General features: G+C 38.5%; 1 protein-coding gene across 3 annotated transcripts in view; it reads left to right on the forward strand.

Annotated features, from left to right (window-relative positions):
- The window catches only part of ATG2A (autophagy related 2A), a 207,209-nt gene extending 192,306 nt beyond the window's left edge, over window positions 1–14,903 (forward strand). For all 3 annotated transcript variants that reach the window (XM_033954151.1, XM_033954153.1, XM_033954152.1), the window contains exons 37-42: window positions 728–800; window positions 1,425–1,507; window positions 1,851–1,972; window positions 2,519–2,673; window positions 13,287–13,439; window positions 14,160–14,903. In XM_033954151.1, coding sequence (XP_033810042.1) covers window positions 728–800; window positions 1,425–1,507; window positions 1,851–1,972; window positions 2,519–2,673; window positions 13,287–13,439; window positions 14,160–14,396 — 823 coding nt within the window. In that variant the 3' untranslated portion in view covers window positions 14,397–14,903. The remainder of the gene's footprint in view (window positions 1–727; window positions 801–1,424; window positions 1,508–1,850; window positions 1,973–2,518; window positions 2,674–13,286; window positions 13,440–14,159) is intronic.
- The last annotated feature ends 278 nt before the right edge of the window (window positions 14,904–15,181 follow it).

Raw genomic sequence — 15,181 nt, forward strand, 5'->3', positions numbered from 1 at the left:
CCTATCTTTTGATCCAAACAGACTTGGAGCTCCTGTCGCTGTATTTCTTTTTGATATACTGAGGCTGGGCTGATGCTTGAAAGCTGGGTCACTGCACATAAAGTTAAAGTAATGGCAACTTCAGTAGTCCATCTACGTTCCACTCCTATTGAGAACTTCTGTAAAGCAGCCACTTGGTCCTGAATGCATACCATCATATCCCACTGTTGTTTGGAGAATCATTCCAGATGGGATAGTTCGGCCAAGCAGTTAGATGCCAACTTCCTTCCAATCCTTTTGGTTTCACCAGGCTCATGGTAGTTGTCAATAACCCTCTTCTCAGAGGCATGATCCTGACAGTTAGGGAGTCCCATATGTGAGAATATGCTGCCTGCTTGTCCTCAGATAAAGCATAGTTACTCACCTATAGCAGGTGTTATCTAAGGACAGCAGGCAGATATTCTCACAACCTTCCCTCCTCCCCTAGTTGGCTTCTTAGCTTTGTTACAGAACTGATGGTCCCATAAGCCGATGTCAGGCGGGAAGGCAACGGTTTGGGCTGTCTTAAAGATTTAAAGTAACAGTATACTTTTTTGACTCTCTGTGCCGAGTTCCATGCATGTCGTCGCCTACATGTGAGAATATCTGCCTGCTGTCCTCGGATAACACCTTCTTCAGGGGAGTAACTATGCTTTAAGCATCCTGTTATGAAATAACCCCATAATTATTTTGTGTTACTTTCCAATAGGGAGTTCCGATTTACATCTGAAGTTCCGATTTGGTTGGACTACCATGGCAAGCACGTCACAATGGACCAGGTTGTGAGTAATAAGTTCTGAGTTCTTTTCCCTTACTCTTAAAACACCAGCAAGAGGGTGAGGAAAGACTTCTAGAGTGGCAGAAAGAGAGAGTGAAAGATACCTTGAGGGTCATTAGCCCATCTCCTGCCACTAGGCAAGATATTCTGTGCCAAACCTTTATCGCCTCCCCTGCTATAATCTTCGTTCATTACTTCTTGTCCAATACCCAGTGGAGATGAGTGTCTGGTCCCCTCATCCTCTTTCTTTAAACTTGTTGTATATCCTACTAGTTACAGTCTTACTATACTTTAGGTTAGGAAGAGGAGGTCATAGAAATATGTGGGTATTTGTTTCCCAACCCATGTGTCCTATACCTATACCCGATTTTATTTTCTGGTTTTATTTTTTATTATTGTAATTAAGCTACCGCCCTTCCTAATGTTCTATTGTCAATTAGCAGTGTATGTCATGTATGTGGATTTTATTATTTGATTTGATTTCTAACTGATGTAAATCGCATTGAAATTGGATTATGTGAACAAATCAAAGAAACTATTAAACTTGAGAAACAGCAGAAGAATCTGGGACCTGGGAGTATAATGTCATTGACAAAACAGCCCTTACTATCATATCATCCATCTGTAGGGGACGTTCGCAGGGATCCTCATTGGCCTGGCCCAGCTGAACTGCTCAGAACTAAAATTGAAGCGTCTCTGCTGCCGACACGGGTAAGAGATGCCTGGCTGGAAGGAGGGGCAGCTCTATCTCCAGACTCCACTTGTGAGGCCCCTCTGCCCACTTCTCACTTAATAAAAGTAAACAAGCCTAGTGCATGATAGGTGTGTGCACTCCACTGCTATGGCAACCTTCTCCCTCTTGGAGTTCCTTTGTCCCAGCTTTTTCAAGTGGCGTCTGTAAAGTTTTGAGTGTTTGCTCAAATAAATCCTAAAAGTCAGTCTCTAGAGGGACTTGGAACCTGATAACCTCCTCCTGCAGTGGAGGAGATATTCACTATACATCTGACTTTTTGTTCACTGGCTGAGGGTTAGCTTTCCTTTTTCTGCTCTCCAGGCTGCTGGGCGTGGACAAGGTGATGAGCTATGCACTGAATGAGTGGCTGACAGACATCAGGAAGAACCAGCTGCCAGGGATTCTGGGAGGCGTGGGGCCCATGCATTCCGTTGTCCAGCTCTGTAAGCACATACCTCCCTTTCTTCCCCATACATCACGTCATTCCTTTAAGCTCGTTCGGGGCACTTTTTTTTCTCTCATATCCTCCCACCCACTCCATCATTTGTCTTTCCAATGTTCTTATGGTTTCTCTGTTTTCCGTTTCACCCCTCTTCAATGTGATGCAGAGAACCAGAAATCATTCAGTTTCTTTTTGTCTGTGTGTGTCGGGTTTGGTGATAACTGGGGTATAATCTTCCATATTTCATTGCATAGGTTATATGGCTTGGGGGGTGGGTTTCCTAAGTAGTGGGATGGTCTTGAACATACTGTAAATAATATGGGGCGAGCCCCAAAGAAGTTGTAGTTAAGGAATAAACAATATTTTTATGTGTTGTGGAATAAACAGTGCTGCCAGTTTGACACAGCACATTGGTGCATGAGTGATGTATTTAACACTTGGTATTCTACCTTTACCTACAGATATATACAGTACATCTTGCCATTTGGGATGACTTGGCAATATGCATAGGGGGGGCACTAACTATTGGTCTTTCTGTCTCTGCCAGTCCATGGCTTGAGGGACCTGTTCTGGATGCCCATTGAGCAGTACCGAAAGGATGGTCGCATCATAAGAGGATTGCAGCGGGGTGCAGCTTCTTTTGGGACCTCTACTGCATCTGCAGCCCTAGAGCTTAGTAACCGGCTAGTGCAGGCAATACAGGTACACAGATGCTTTACTCTATAAATGCTGTGTGGGGAAGAGGAAAGTGTACAGCAGAGAGGCAAGCCATCAGGAGCAGTCGCTCCTAACTGTATTGATATGAAAAGGCAGTAGTTTTCTGTCTCTCTTTCATAGAGGAGTGCATGGGCTCTGCAATATAAGAAATGGCGACAGAGCAAAAATCCAGAAGAAACAAAAGAGGCAACGTCGATAGAAGTGGACCCAGCCAAATATATGGATGATTTCTAAAAGGAATTTTAAGACTCGAAGCTCAGATTCCTTGTCCTGCAACTAGACCAGTCCACTCTTGTCCCAGTTCTCTCTTATCACTTTAAATTTCATCTTCAAATTTACTTGCTCATCCTAATTCACCCTTTCAATATATAATCAAAAATACTTTAACTAAATAATACTTTTCTAAATTAAATTTTTAGTGCTCAGAAAGCGGCTGCCATGCAACCCATGCCCACATACCAAAAAATTATTTTGGTTTGATTTAGGCACCTCTTTTCAATCATTGCACTATGTATGTGGCAGATACCAGATGGAAAAAGCACTTATCTTAAACACATATTGTTCTTTTATTGTTTTTTCTACAGCTTGTCTCTAAAGATGAATAAACAGTGGTCGGTACTTAACTTGCCGATATAACGTTCTTCATTCATTATTAGATTCCAACTTGTAAATTGTATGTATACTAGTCTTTAATTTCTACGATGAACGAAAAGGAGTACTCCTAGATCTTTTCAATTTCTCCATTGGTGCTCCATCATATAATCCCAAAATTTCCAGACTGGGTTCCTGTTTTGGCTCAATTGGCTTCTCTATAAAACAGTGGGATACTCTATAAAACAAAAACAAATTTAAAAAACCCTACTTATTATAAAACTATACAATAAATAACTCCCGTTCCACATTCAACTAAGGACAAATGTTATAAGTTAAAATCGCATACAGATTGAACATCAGTAGGAGTTATTTTTTTGTATTAAATGCCCTTGTAACTTATATACACTTCTTCCTCCGTATTCGCTGTGATAGGGGATTAACAGAACCACAAATACTGGAAAACCGCAAATACCTTTTTTATATGTTGTTTGCTGTTTTCTATTAAAAGCCATCGTGAATATGGTGAAACTGCGAATAACAGGGTGGGAGACCTGGCCTGTTTCTGAAGGAGAGGCAAAACAAAGTGCTTGGAATCAGCGATTTCTCTATGCAAGCTGATGTAATTTGGGGGGAGGAGCCAACAAGCTATAAACCGCGAATGCTGAAACCGTGAATATGGAGCTGTGGGTTACACTAAGTGGAGTTTTAAAGTGCAAATTGGGAAGCAGAAGCGAGAAGCACCCCTAGAGGAACACTGGGCACAAGTGCATCACAGTTTGAATGACTTACGGTTTATAGTGTTGGAAACAACCTCCACATGATAGGAGAGAGGACATAGAGAGTTGCTTTTCTGAAAAGAACAGCACTTCACTTTCCATTGGGGCACTGTTACCCTCCTTGGATTGAACAAGGAAATTGAATGGACTGGTTTGTGAAATTACGAACATCTAATCATGAGTGAGATCATCATCGTGAACAATCAAATTTGAAGTTGAAATTTAAAGTGATAGAGAGATCTGGGACATTTTTTGTGAAGTTTATTCAAAGAATAAATCCTGGATCAGGGAACGTATATCTCCAGATTTTGAGTTTTATGCAGTTCATTCTTGACCAGCAGACGGAGGTAGAGAAAACCAGACTATTTTTGGTGACCACCTTAATATAACAGCAGGTGGAACCTGTATTTCTCTTACCTCCAGTAGATGGTGCAAGTTATATTGGTGCAAATTTTGTTTGTTGTTTTTGTTTTGGCCTATCTCCTACAGACCCAAGCGTTGGCCAGGACCCTGCTGGTTGAGTCCTGGAGGTTGTAAGGTTCTCCTGGATGTAGTTTGTGGACTCTCCCAAGTTGACCTGGGGTACTTTAGCCCCCTTTGTGCTCAGAGCCTTGCCTGTGAAATACAACAAAATTTGATAGGTATCTTTAAACAATTTTTATTGAGAATCGCAACCAAAAACATCAACAAGCTACAATCCAGCAAGGTTCATAAGAAGCATAAGAATGTTTAAACTTTCAAATTCTGCTAAATCATTATAAAACAAATGAAAGTGTGATAAACATCCCACCCACTCTACAATACTACTCATTCTCATGCACACATACTAAATTCCCAAATGAGCATCGTAGATGCTGAACAAAACCAAATACACACCTGAACAGAGCTCTTGGCCCAATGAGATAGAAATTTAATGTAAGAATCCCAAACTTTACACACACACCTGAATAAAGTTCCTGGTCCTATAGCTTGTCTTTTCTCCAGCAGTATCAAAGCAATTATGCCATGTCTAAAAATATGGGGCATCCTCATTGATCCAATCCCCAAGGATACCTTTTTACCTACAACCTGTGCCTTTCAGAGAAAAAACAATGACTACAGTTGTGGAGATGCAAAGCTTCATATTTATCCAGAAACAAGCTCATTGGGGAAAAGAGAATAGAATGCCCCAACAAGTCCTCCAGATAGCGTACTATAACTCTCCAGAAGTTGGGTTTTTTTTCCATCTATGTCAGCTCGAAACAGCATGAAAAAGAGAGTTAACTCCTTGAGAACATTTCCTATACATAAGAGAAGCCAGCAGCCCTAAAAACCTTTTCTTGTGTAAAATATTCCCGGTGGAGAATGCAGAATCGACACTACAAAATTGGATAGCTAAAGCAGAGTGATTCACTAGACCAGGGGTAGGGAACTCCAGTCCTCGAGAGCCGTATTCCAGTCGGGTTTTCAGGATTTCCCCCAATGAATATGCATGAGATCTATTTGCATGTACTGCTTTCAATGCATATTCATTGGGGAAATCCTGAAAACCCGACTGGAATACGGCTCTCGAGGACTGGAGTTCCCTACTCCTGCACTAGATCAATACTGACAAGCACCCTCTGAAAAGCACAGCTGGTTCACTGGCAGAGGTCTTAAGTCGCAACTCGCAAACCTTGCCCATATATTTGACTGGGTCCACTTTTCTATAGCAAAATTCCAGCAGAATCCAAGCAGGTGCCCTACATGTGCAGATCATATATAGTGAAAATTGCAGATAATTGTAGAATAGTTGGGTATGCTCCTATGGCTTACTGTTAACCACATTGAACCAAGAGGTATTGCGGTATATAAATTTATTATTATTATCCTTCTGCCCAACAAGATAAACTCTGAGGAGGTGGTTTCAGCAGCTCTGTTCTTGTTTTGGATGTCTGAAAATTAGCATTTAGACACCATACAACATGGACATCCGAATCATGATTATAAAAGTCAGGATATGCATGCCTAACACCACAGTATGTCTTTATGGTAAGAGGGTATGGCCTGGGTGTATTTTGGGCAGTACTAAGGGGAGGCTACAATATGGACATCTAGCTCTAATCATACTAACAATAAACACACTTTTTATAGAGAATGCAGGGCCATTACTATCTACATATAAACCTACAGATAAATATTGATGTTCCCAGGTGTCAGGTCAAAAGTGCGTCGGGACAAAGGCGCGCGCAGACAATTGAGCGCAGCACGGAGGCGCGCACCGCAGAAAATTATTGTTTTTACGGCTCCGACGGGGGGGGGGGGGGCGTGGGGGGGAACCCCCCCACACTTTACTTAATAGAGATCGCGCCGCGTTGTGGGGGCGTTGTGGGGAGTTGTAACCCCCCACATTTTACTGAAAACTTCACTTTTTTCCTGTTTTTAGGGAAAAAGTTAAGTTTACAGTAAAATGTGGAGGGTTACAACCCCCCAAACCCCCACAACGCCGTCGCGATCTCTATTAAGTAAACTGGGGGGGCTCCACAACAAAAACCCCTGTCGGAGCCCCTAAAAACTATAATTTTCTTCGGCGCGCGCCTCCATCTTGCGCCCAGTTGTCGGCGCGCGCCTTTGTCTTTCGTGGGGTTGTCTATGAACCTGTTCCCAACATCATGGTTGGAGTCGTCCGCATCAGTCGGCTTAAATCAAGTTCAAAATAAACGATGTAGGAATAAGCCTCAAAACCCCACCCATCCATATAGAATTAAGTGTGAGTAAATTTTAGGGGTGAGTGAACCTCATTGGCATAAAAAACCTCCTTGATAGATTCTTTTTTTTTTCTTTCTTTCTTTATTTATTATTTTGAAAATGACAAGTAATACACTTGTTTAAGTAAAATGATAAGTAATGATACATAAAAAAGGAAATTCAATTAAAGAAAATATTTTACAATCTTCATAGACCCCAAAACATTTGTAGGGGGAGAAGTCCTGAAAATAAAGAGACTTAATTTAAACATCAGGAAAAGACAAAAAGGAAACGGCTTAACGGGAACAGCTCCTCAGTTCATAATCACACCCTTTAAACATTGGAGATCTTCTTCATGTCCAGAAAACTCCGGAGATGTTCTGGAACAAAAAATTTATATTTTGTCCCCAAATATTTAATGAGGTATTTGCAAGGATATGCCAGTTTGAATGTTGCTCCTAAATCTTTGGTCTCTTGCCTCATTGTCAGAAATATCCTTGAAAGATTCTTATATTAAAGCCTTGTTCAATGCGAGAGACATCAATCACTACATCAAGAAATATCAAATAACTCATCTGAAAGGAGGATCCGCCACACTGACAATGGCCAGCGTTTCATCTGTGCCAGCTGCTTCAGGATGTGGAGGTGTCAGTGAATCTCCTAAAAACCAGAAACTATATGAGGCATGATCCTCAAAATCTCTAAATGTTAAAAAATAGATTTTTTTCAAAGGAATACCCTGTGATGAATATGACTACTGCAGCGTCTCTTCAGCTTTGCAAACATGGCCGCAGTAAAGCCCTGTACTTGAATTTAAGCCCGTGCATGACGAATACACTGACATCGCTGAAAAAGAAACCTAATGATAGGGCAAACATAAAACAACGTATCCCTTAGAGATGAGTAAAATACTAAATACACTGTTCAAATAACTGCACTTGCCCCAAAATGGAAAAAGACATCATTGATAAAGACAGCCAAACCCAAGACACTTATATAAAAAGAGCTATATGGCCCATTAGAAGTAAATCTTTAGCTAGGAGTGGGCTATTAAATAAACTCACTCCACTCTACTCTTGAGTTGGGCCCATGGGTTCTTCATTGTCTAATGTGTGAGTCCAAAATGCTCCAGTAAACATTTTCTGTTGCCCACAGTCTCTGGTATGTAATCAGTGGTACAACATCTAAGATTCTCAAGGGCATGATTGTACAGGTCCATAAATCTTTTTCAAGAATTGATTATATATTTGTAACTAATAACATAGCACAGCGTGTATCAAAAGCAGTTATAGATCCAATTATAATTTCAGATCATGCTGGTGTGTGGATTAACCTTAAGAATTATAATATTGATCAATTTAATTCAATATGGAGATTTAATAATGATTTATTAGCAGATTCGAAATTCTTAGAAGATCTTAAAGTAAAAATGCAAGAATTCTTTCAACTTAATTCTTCAGATGACATTAATATAGAAATTTTATGGGATGCTTTTAAAGCAACAATGAGAGGAAATATTATTTCTTATTCAGCTTTTATTAAAAAACAACTTAAAAAACAATATGAAGATATGGAAAAACAAATTAAATTATTAGAAAATAAATTAATTAAAAAATGGGAAAACAATACATTACAAGAGTTGTTAAAAGTAAAAGTTAAATATAATGAGATTTCTTCTCAATATGTGAGAAAAGACATTTTCAATAAACAAGTACAATATTATGGCAATTCAAATAAAGCGGGAAAATTATTAGCAAATTTTCTTAAAGCAAAGAAAAGAAAATCTAAGATTATTGCAATAAAAGATATACAAGGTAACACACATACCAGCACAAAAGATATTATAACACAATGTCTTGATTTTTATAAAGAATTATACACTTCTAATTCTTATAAAAATAAAGAACAAGAAGGATTAACATTCTTAAATTCCTTTCTTGGACCTAATATTCCGGATCATATAAAAGGAAGTTTAGAAGATCCTATATCTTTAAAAGAAATAGAAACAGCATTGAAGTTTCTTAGAGTTGGATCCGCTCCAGGTGGAGATGGATATACTGTTGAATTTTATAAATCATTTCAAAATATCATTTTACCACATCTGTTAAATTTATATCAATATCAAATAAAGAATGAAAATATTTCAGGTACTATGGCAGAATCGATAATTATAGTCTTACCAAAACCAAACAAAGATCCTACTCTGGTTTCAAATTACAGGCCTATTTCGTTATTAAATGTGGATAATAAGTTAATGGCTAAAGTATTAGCACTTAGATTGGCAAAAGCTCTTCCTTTCATTATAGATGTACATCAAACAGGATTTATTGCTAAAAGACATTCATCAAATAATACTAGACTAGCATTCCACTCATTAAATTTAGCAAAAAATATAAATGATCCAGCTTTTCTAATATCTTTAGATGCAGAAAAAGCTTTTGATAGAGTGGAATGGAATTTTATGTATCAAGCTTTACAATGGTTTGGTATAGGCTCCGGTTTTATTAAAATGATCCAGACATTGTATAGCTCTCCTGGTGCAAGATTATATATTAATAATAATTTATCAACTAGATTTAATTTGCATAGGGGAGTTAGACAAGGATGCCCTTTGTCTCCATTACTTTTTGATATTGTCCTAGAACCTTTATTAATTGCAATAAATAAGACTAAGGAGATAAAGGGAATCACGTTTTCCAATTGGGAATTTAAACTTTCTGCATATGCAGATGATATTTTATTATATTTAAGAGAACCGGATACTACTATTCCATGTATACTTAATTTATTAGAGAAATTCGTCACTTTTTCTGGATATAAAATTAATTGGAGCAAATCTGAAGTCCTCCCAATTAATGTTCATTGTACGAAAGGACTATTTGACCCATATTCATTTATTTGGAAAGAAGATGGAATAAAATACTTAGGAATTATGATCAAAAATACAATAGAAGACACAGTCAAAGAGAATGAAAAACTTTTATTGAAAAAAATAACAGAAATGTGTGAGCAATGGAATCCATTACATCTTTCTTGGTGGGGAAGAATTCAAACAATTAAAATGATGGTATTGCCTGTGGTTTGTTATCAAATGAGTATGATACCAATATTTTTTCAGGGGTCATTTTATAAAAAACTTAACAATATTCTTACAAAATTTGTTTGGTTTGGGAAAAGACCAAGAATCGCTTTAGTATCATTACAAAGACCAATTGTGGAAGGGGGGATAAATTTTCCAAATTTTTATAGGTATCATCAAGCCTATATTTTAAGACAGGGTATGTATTGGATCCTCCCAGATCTCATGGAAAATGTACCAGATTGGCTGTATTTAGAATGGCAGCTCCTGTTCCCTTTATATCCAGAACATCTAATTACCATAACAATGACTAGGAGATATAAAGATAACAGAATCTTTTTAGATACTTGGAAAACATTGAGATACATAAGTAACCTATCACCAGAACCAATAGCTAAATCTCTAAATCAATCAATATGGGTAAACTCCAGGATCAGAATTGGCGGATTTAAAATCGTCTGGAAACAATGGATAAATGCAGGAATAAGAACATTGAATGATGTCATATCAGAAGGTTCCTTGCTTAGTTTTTCACAATTGCAAAATAAATTTGGACTAAATAAAACACAATATTTTAAATGGATGCAATTGAAGCAAGCCATTCAGGTAGGGTTCCCTGAATGGAAAGATCTTAATACCCAATATAGTTTGCAAGTTTTATGTTTCCAGGCGGATTTCTTGGGACACCAAGCCGCAAAATGGTATAAATTAATATATGGATTTCTAAATAAAAAAAAGAAAACTGGACTTAGGGATATTTGGAGCATTGAGATTGGACAGACAATTTCTGCATCTCAATGGCCAAGATTCTGGTCCTGGAGATTAAGATTAACAAAGTCAGCATCTATGAGTCAAACATGGATATTTTTATTACATAGAGTGTTATGGACCCCGACGCGCTTGCAAAAAATAGATAATACTAGATCTAATAGATGCTGGCATTGTAAAATAGAAGTAGGGACATTAGATCATTTAATTTTTTTTTGTCCTTGCATAAAAGCCTTTTGGAATTTAATTTGGCCCCAAATTAACATATTACTAGAAAATCATATTGGTCTCTCATATGATACCATATTATTTGGTACTGCAATGAGAACACAAAGTCCAATATCAGCAAACAATAACAAATTGCTTTTAATATTGACAGGAGTTGCCATGCAGCAAATCACACAAAATTGGAAGGATTATACCAAGCTAAATTATACATTCTGGTGGAACTCGGTGTGTCACATATACAAAATGGAGAAAATATTGGCATTACAACAAGGAAATATAAAAAATTTTAAGAAAATATGGGATCCATTGACAAAATATTCTAAAGATCAGATATCTTAACACATTGATAATAATAATATAGGGTTAGGGAGGGAAATATAGAAATTAATATGAGGAAAAATGAAAAAACAAATAACAGGGGAAAGGGATTCAATATATATGATATGATATTGTACATACAACTATAATTATTATAAACTAAATATTATGCTATTCATTTATTGTAAGAATGAAAATTTTATAAATAAAAATTTAAAAAAAAAAAAAAAGGGCATGATTGTATTCAAGGCAATGTGCCACTATAGGTGACTGCAATTTATTGGTATGTAAATAGCTTTTATGTTCTGCGATGTGGATCTTTAATAAACGAGAAGTCTGTCCCACATAGATTTGGGGGTACGGGGAAATCAACAGATATTACAAAGCAAGTATTGCAAGTGGTCCTATGTGAAACAAAACACCATCTGCCAGTATGAGGGTTGCAAAAACTTCCCTCAAATTCAACAGTGCTCTCACAGATATGACAGGTATTACATTTAGCATGCCCCCCTGTAGATCTCTCACGCAATCTAACGTTGCTGGCATCTGATGGGCTTAACAAGTCCTTCAAATTTACCTATGGCTTTGTAATCCTCAGAAACTATTGCTAGCTGATTTTTTATCAAACAGACCCCTCGGAGGGCAGCTCTCATTGCACTTCAGATGAGGATTTTTTTTTTATAGTGAGGGAACAAACAAAATCTCAGGGGCCGTGGAAGACAAAGAAATCAAAATCAGCCGCAACAACCCAACACAAGATCTCAGAAAAACCAAATACTGACAGACAGCAGAAAAACTTAGTGATCAATCTGTCAAGTTATTCTCTGACAACTGCTGAGTTATCAGTTCTCTCGAAAGGCCTTACTTTTGTTTCTGTATAACCAGTTCAATCATTTAGTCTATGGGTTGATCTATAAAAGTTCTTCCACAAATTACATCTTCGAGAGTATTTTTTATTTTTTTTAATATCTTTATTCATTTTAAAGCTAAAAATAAGTGCAACATATTATACAGACATTTTACACTTTAACAGCACTTAAATTCAATCAAATTATATTCCATAACAAATACGTTTCCTCCCTCCCCCCTTCTATATACCCAACAATTGCACTCAACTATAATTAAATCAAAAGTATTTCCCCACCCTGGATGTGTATGTTCAAAGAGCAAAATCCATAATCACTCCTTACAGAATTTTGTCAATGGCTCCCAAACATCCTTAAATTTCCTATAATGTCCCTGCTGTATGGCAACCATACATTCCATTTTAAAAATGTGGCATAAAGATTCCCACCAGAAATTATAATTTAACCGGTCCCAGTTTTTCCAGTTCTTCAGAATAAGTTGTATGGCAACTCCTGTCATAATAAAGAGAAGTTTGTTGTTATGGGAAGTTATTGGGCTTCTAGCCCTCATTAACATGCCAAATGGCAAGGTATCGTACGTCAGTGCCACTAGATTTTCCAATATTTTATTCACTTGACCCCCAAATGGATCTCCAAAATTTAAGTATCAAGGGACAATAGTGCAGTAGATGATCCAATGTCCCTACATCGAGATGACAGTGCCAGCATCTGTTAGACTTAGACTATCCAATTTCTATAAACGAACAGGGGTCCAAAAACTTCTATGCAATAACAAAAAACCATGTTTGTCTCATAGATGCAGACGCCGTACATCTCATTCTCCAAGTCCAAATTCGTGGTCATTGAGATGCAGAAATCTGTTGTGTAATCTCAATACTCCAAGTGTCTCGAAGACCAGTTTTTTATCGTCACCCTGTGACTGATGATGGAATCGCTCTCATTGGTCACCTCCTACACCCCCTAGATCCATTTTACTACTTTTAAGGATTTGGTGCTCATAGAAGTCAAAAGATTGTCTATGAAAAAGATTTTTCAACCGTTTAATTTATCTAGAGATGTGCACTTTGCCTTAAAAGCATTGAAGTCTAATCATCAGATTAGGATTTGTCGTGCAGACAAGAGGGGAGCAGTAGTTGTATAAAACATGATGATGGCCCTGCTTTCCCAATAAATAGTGTGTTTATTGTTAGTAGGAGAGTTGATTGATTTTGAATAGTCCTCATTTACTGTTAACCTAAGCACATGTTTCCATCCCCGTCTCAGGCCACAGCAGAAACTGTATATGATATCCTGTCTCCCACCTCCCCTATGCCAAGAACTGTGATGGACAAGAAGTACGCCCGGAAGCTAAAGAAGGGACAACAGCCAGCTGATCTGCGAGAGGGTGTGGCCAAGGCTTATGATACTGTCCGAGAAGTGAGTTGCTTCCACCAGGATAGCATTTTATGTGATATGCCATAGAGGTGAAACTCTTCAACTTAAGTGTATCAGTTTGGGGGAGAGGAGAGAATGAGGAAATCATTTTGCAAGGAGAACTTCCTGGAATCAGCTTCCTTCTGGTGTATTGGAAGAAGGATGAGCATCTGTGGGAAGTTATAAATATGATCTTCATATGAGTAGGGTTACCAGATGTCTGGGAAAACCCAGACATATCCTCTTTTTAGAGGATTGTTTGGGCTCCCGGACTGTCTTTCCAAAACCCGGCAAGCTCCGGCCACATCTGGAGGACTTCTGAGCATTCGTGGATGACATCACACACATCCGCATATGCTTCAGGCCCTCCAGACATGGCTGGAGCTTGTCCAGAAGAAGAGAAGAGGTTTTCTGGGGGCGGGGCTGGAGGTGGAATGGAGCAGGGTCATGTGTCCAGGCTTTCCCAAAGAAAAATATGGTAACCCTATACATGAGCTCACAAGTACAAACACCGTAAGCCAACTGAATGCTAGCATGTGTAAGGCCACTTGTGACATGGTTCCAAAAATGACTTCCTCCACAAGGCTTTGGAGCAGATGCCAAAGGGTTTTGAGAAATGAAGAACAGCAGCATGATTTTCTAACTGGTACTTGGAGAAGGATGTTACAAAACTCTTGGTCACCCTTTCGCCAGCTCCTCACCCCCTCTTTCTTTCCTTTCCAGGGGGTCATCGATACAGCACAGACCCTCTGTGATGTGGCAGCCAGGGGCCACGAGCGGAAAGGTCTTACTGGCGCCGTGGGTGGTGTGCTGCGACAGATCCCACCCACTGTAGTCAAGCCCCTGATCGTAGCCACAGAGGCCACCTCCAACCTACTGGGGGGAATGCGTAACCAGATCAAGCCTGATGCCCGCAAGGAGGAGTATCTGAAGTGGAGGATAGAAGACAGTCAGGAGTGAGGACTGGAAAAGCATGGCAGGGCAGGAACTGATCTATCCTCTACCATGCTTAGGACTTCCATGTAAAGTGCCACAGACCTGCACTGGTGAACTCTATAGATATAAAAGTGTATATAAAATATACATATATACAATTTGTGTGTGTATTATCTGTGTAAGTTTAAATACACACACGCATCTTAAATAACGTTTATTTAAAAACCCGCTTTTATATGTGTTACATGCTAATTCAATCATTTTTTCTATTTCTCTTAGACTGATTTTTGTGAATGATTTACATGCCAAGGATTTCTTGTAGCTTTTTTTTTTGTGTGTGTGTGTGTGCATATTTTTGACAGTCGCCCTTCTATCCCTGTGGAGGTGAGATGGGAATGCTTGGATGGGATTTTATGGTTGTGGGCTGAAAACTGAGCTTGGACTGTCAGTTTTGTTAAAGTCAGCCCTCCAAAATGTCCCAGTGGTTTGCTGCTGCTCTCAGAAGATTTGTGAAGGAATCCACATAGACTTGTAAACTCTATATCCCTCACCTATCTGCTCCCTTCATTTCTTGAAGGTGAAACAATAAGCACAGTACTTAAAGACTACAGCTAACTCTTATTTGCTGGGATAGCTGCTGTTATGTTGATACTTTTTCCCTTTTTCTTTTTTTTTTTGATTGCGTCTGGATTTGAAAGAGCCTGCCTCCGCCTCCCTGCCATCTTTCTGTAAAAACAAAAATGAGGGCTGGGGGTAGGAAATATGTGACTATTAAAGACGGCTATTGTTTTTTATGCCAAGAGAGATCC

This window comes from Geotrypetes seraphini, chromosome 8, assembly GCF_902459505.1.
Source record: "Geotrypetes seraphini chromosome 8, aGeoSer1.1, whole genome shotgun sequence".
Lineage (NCBI taxonomy): Eukaryota > Metazoa > Chordata > Amphibia > Gymnophiona > Dermophiidae > Geotrypetes > Geotrypetes seraphini.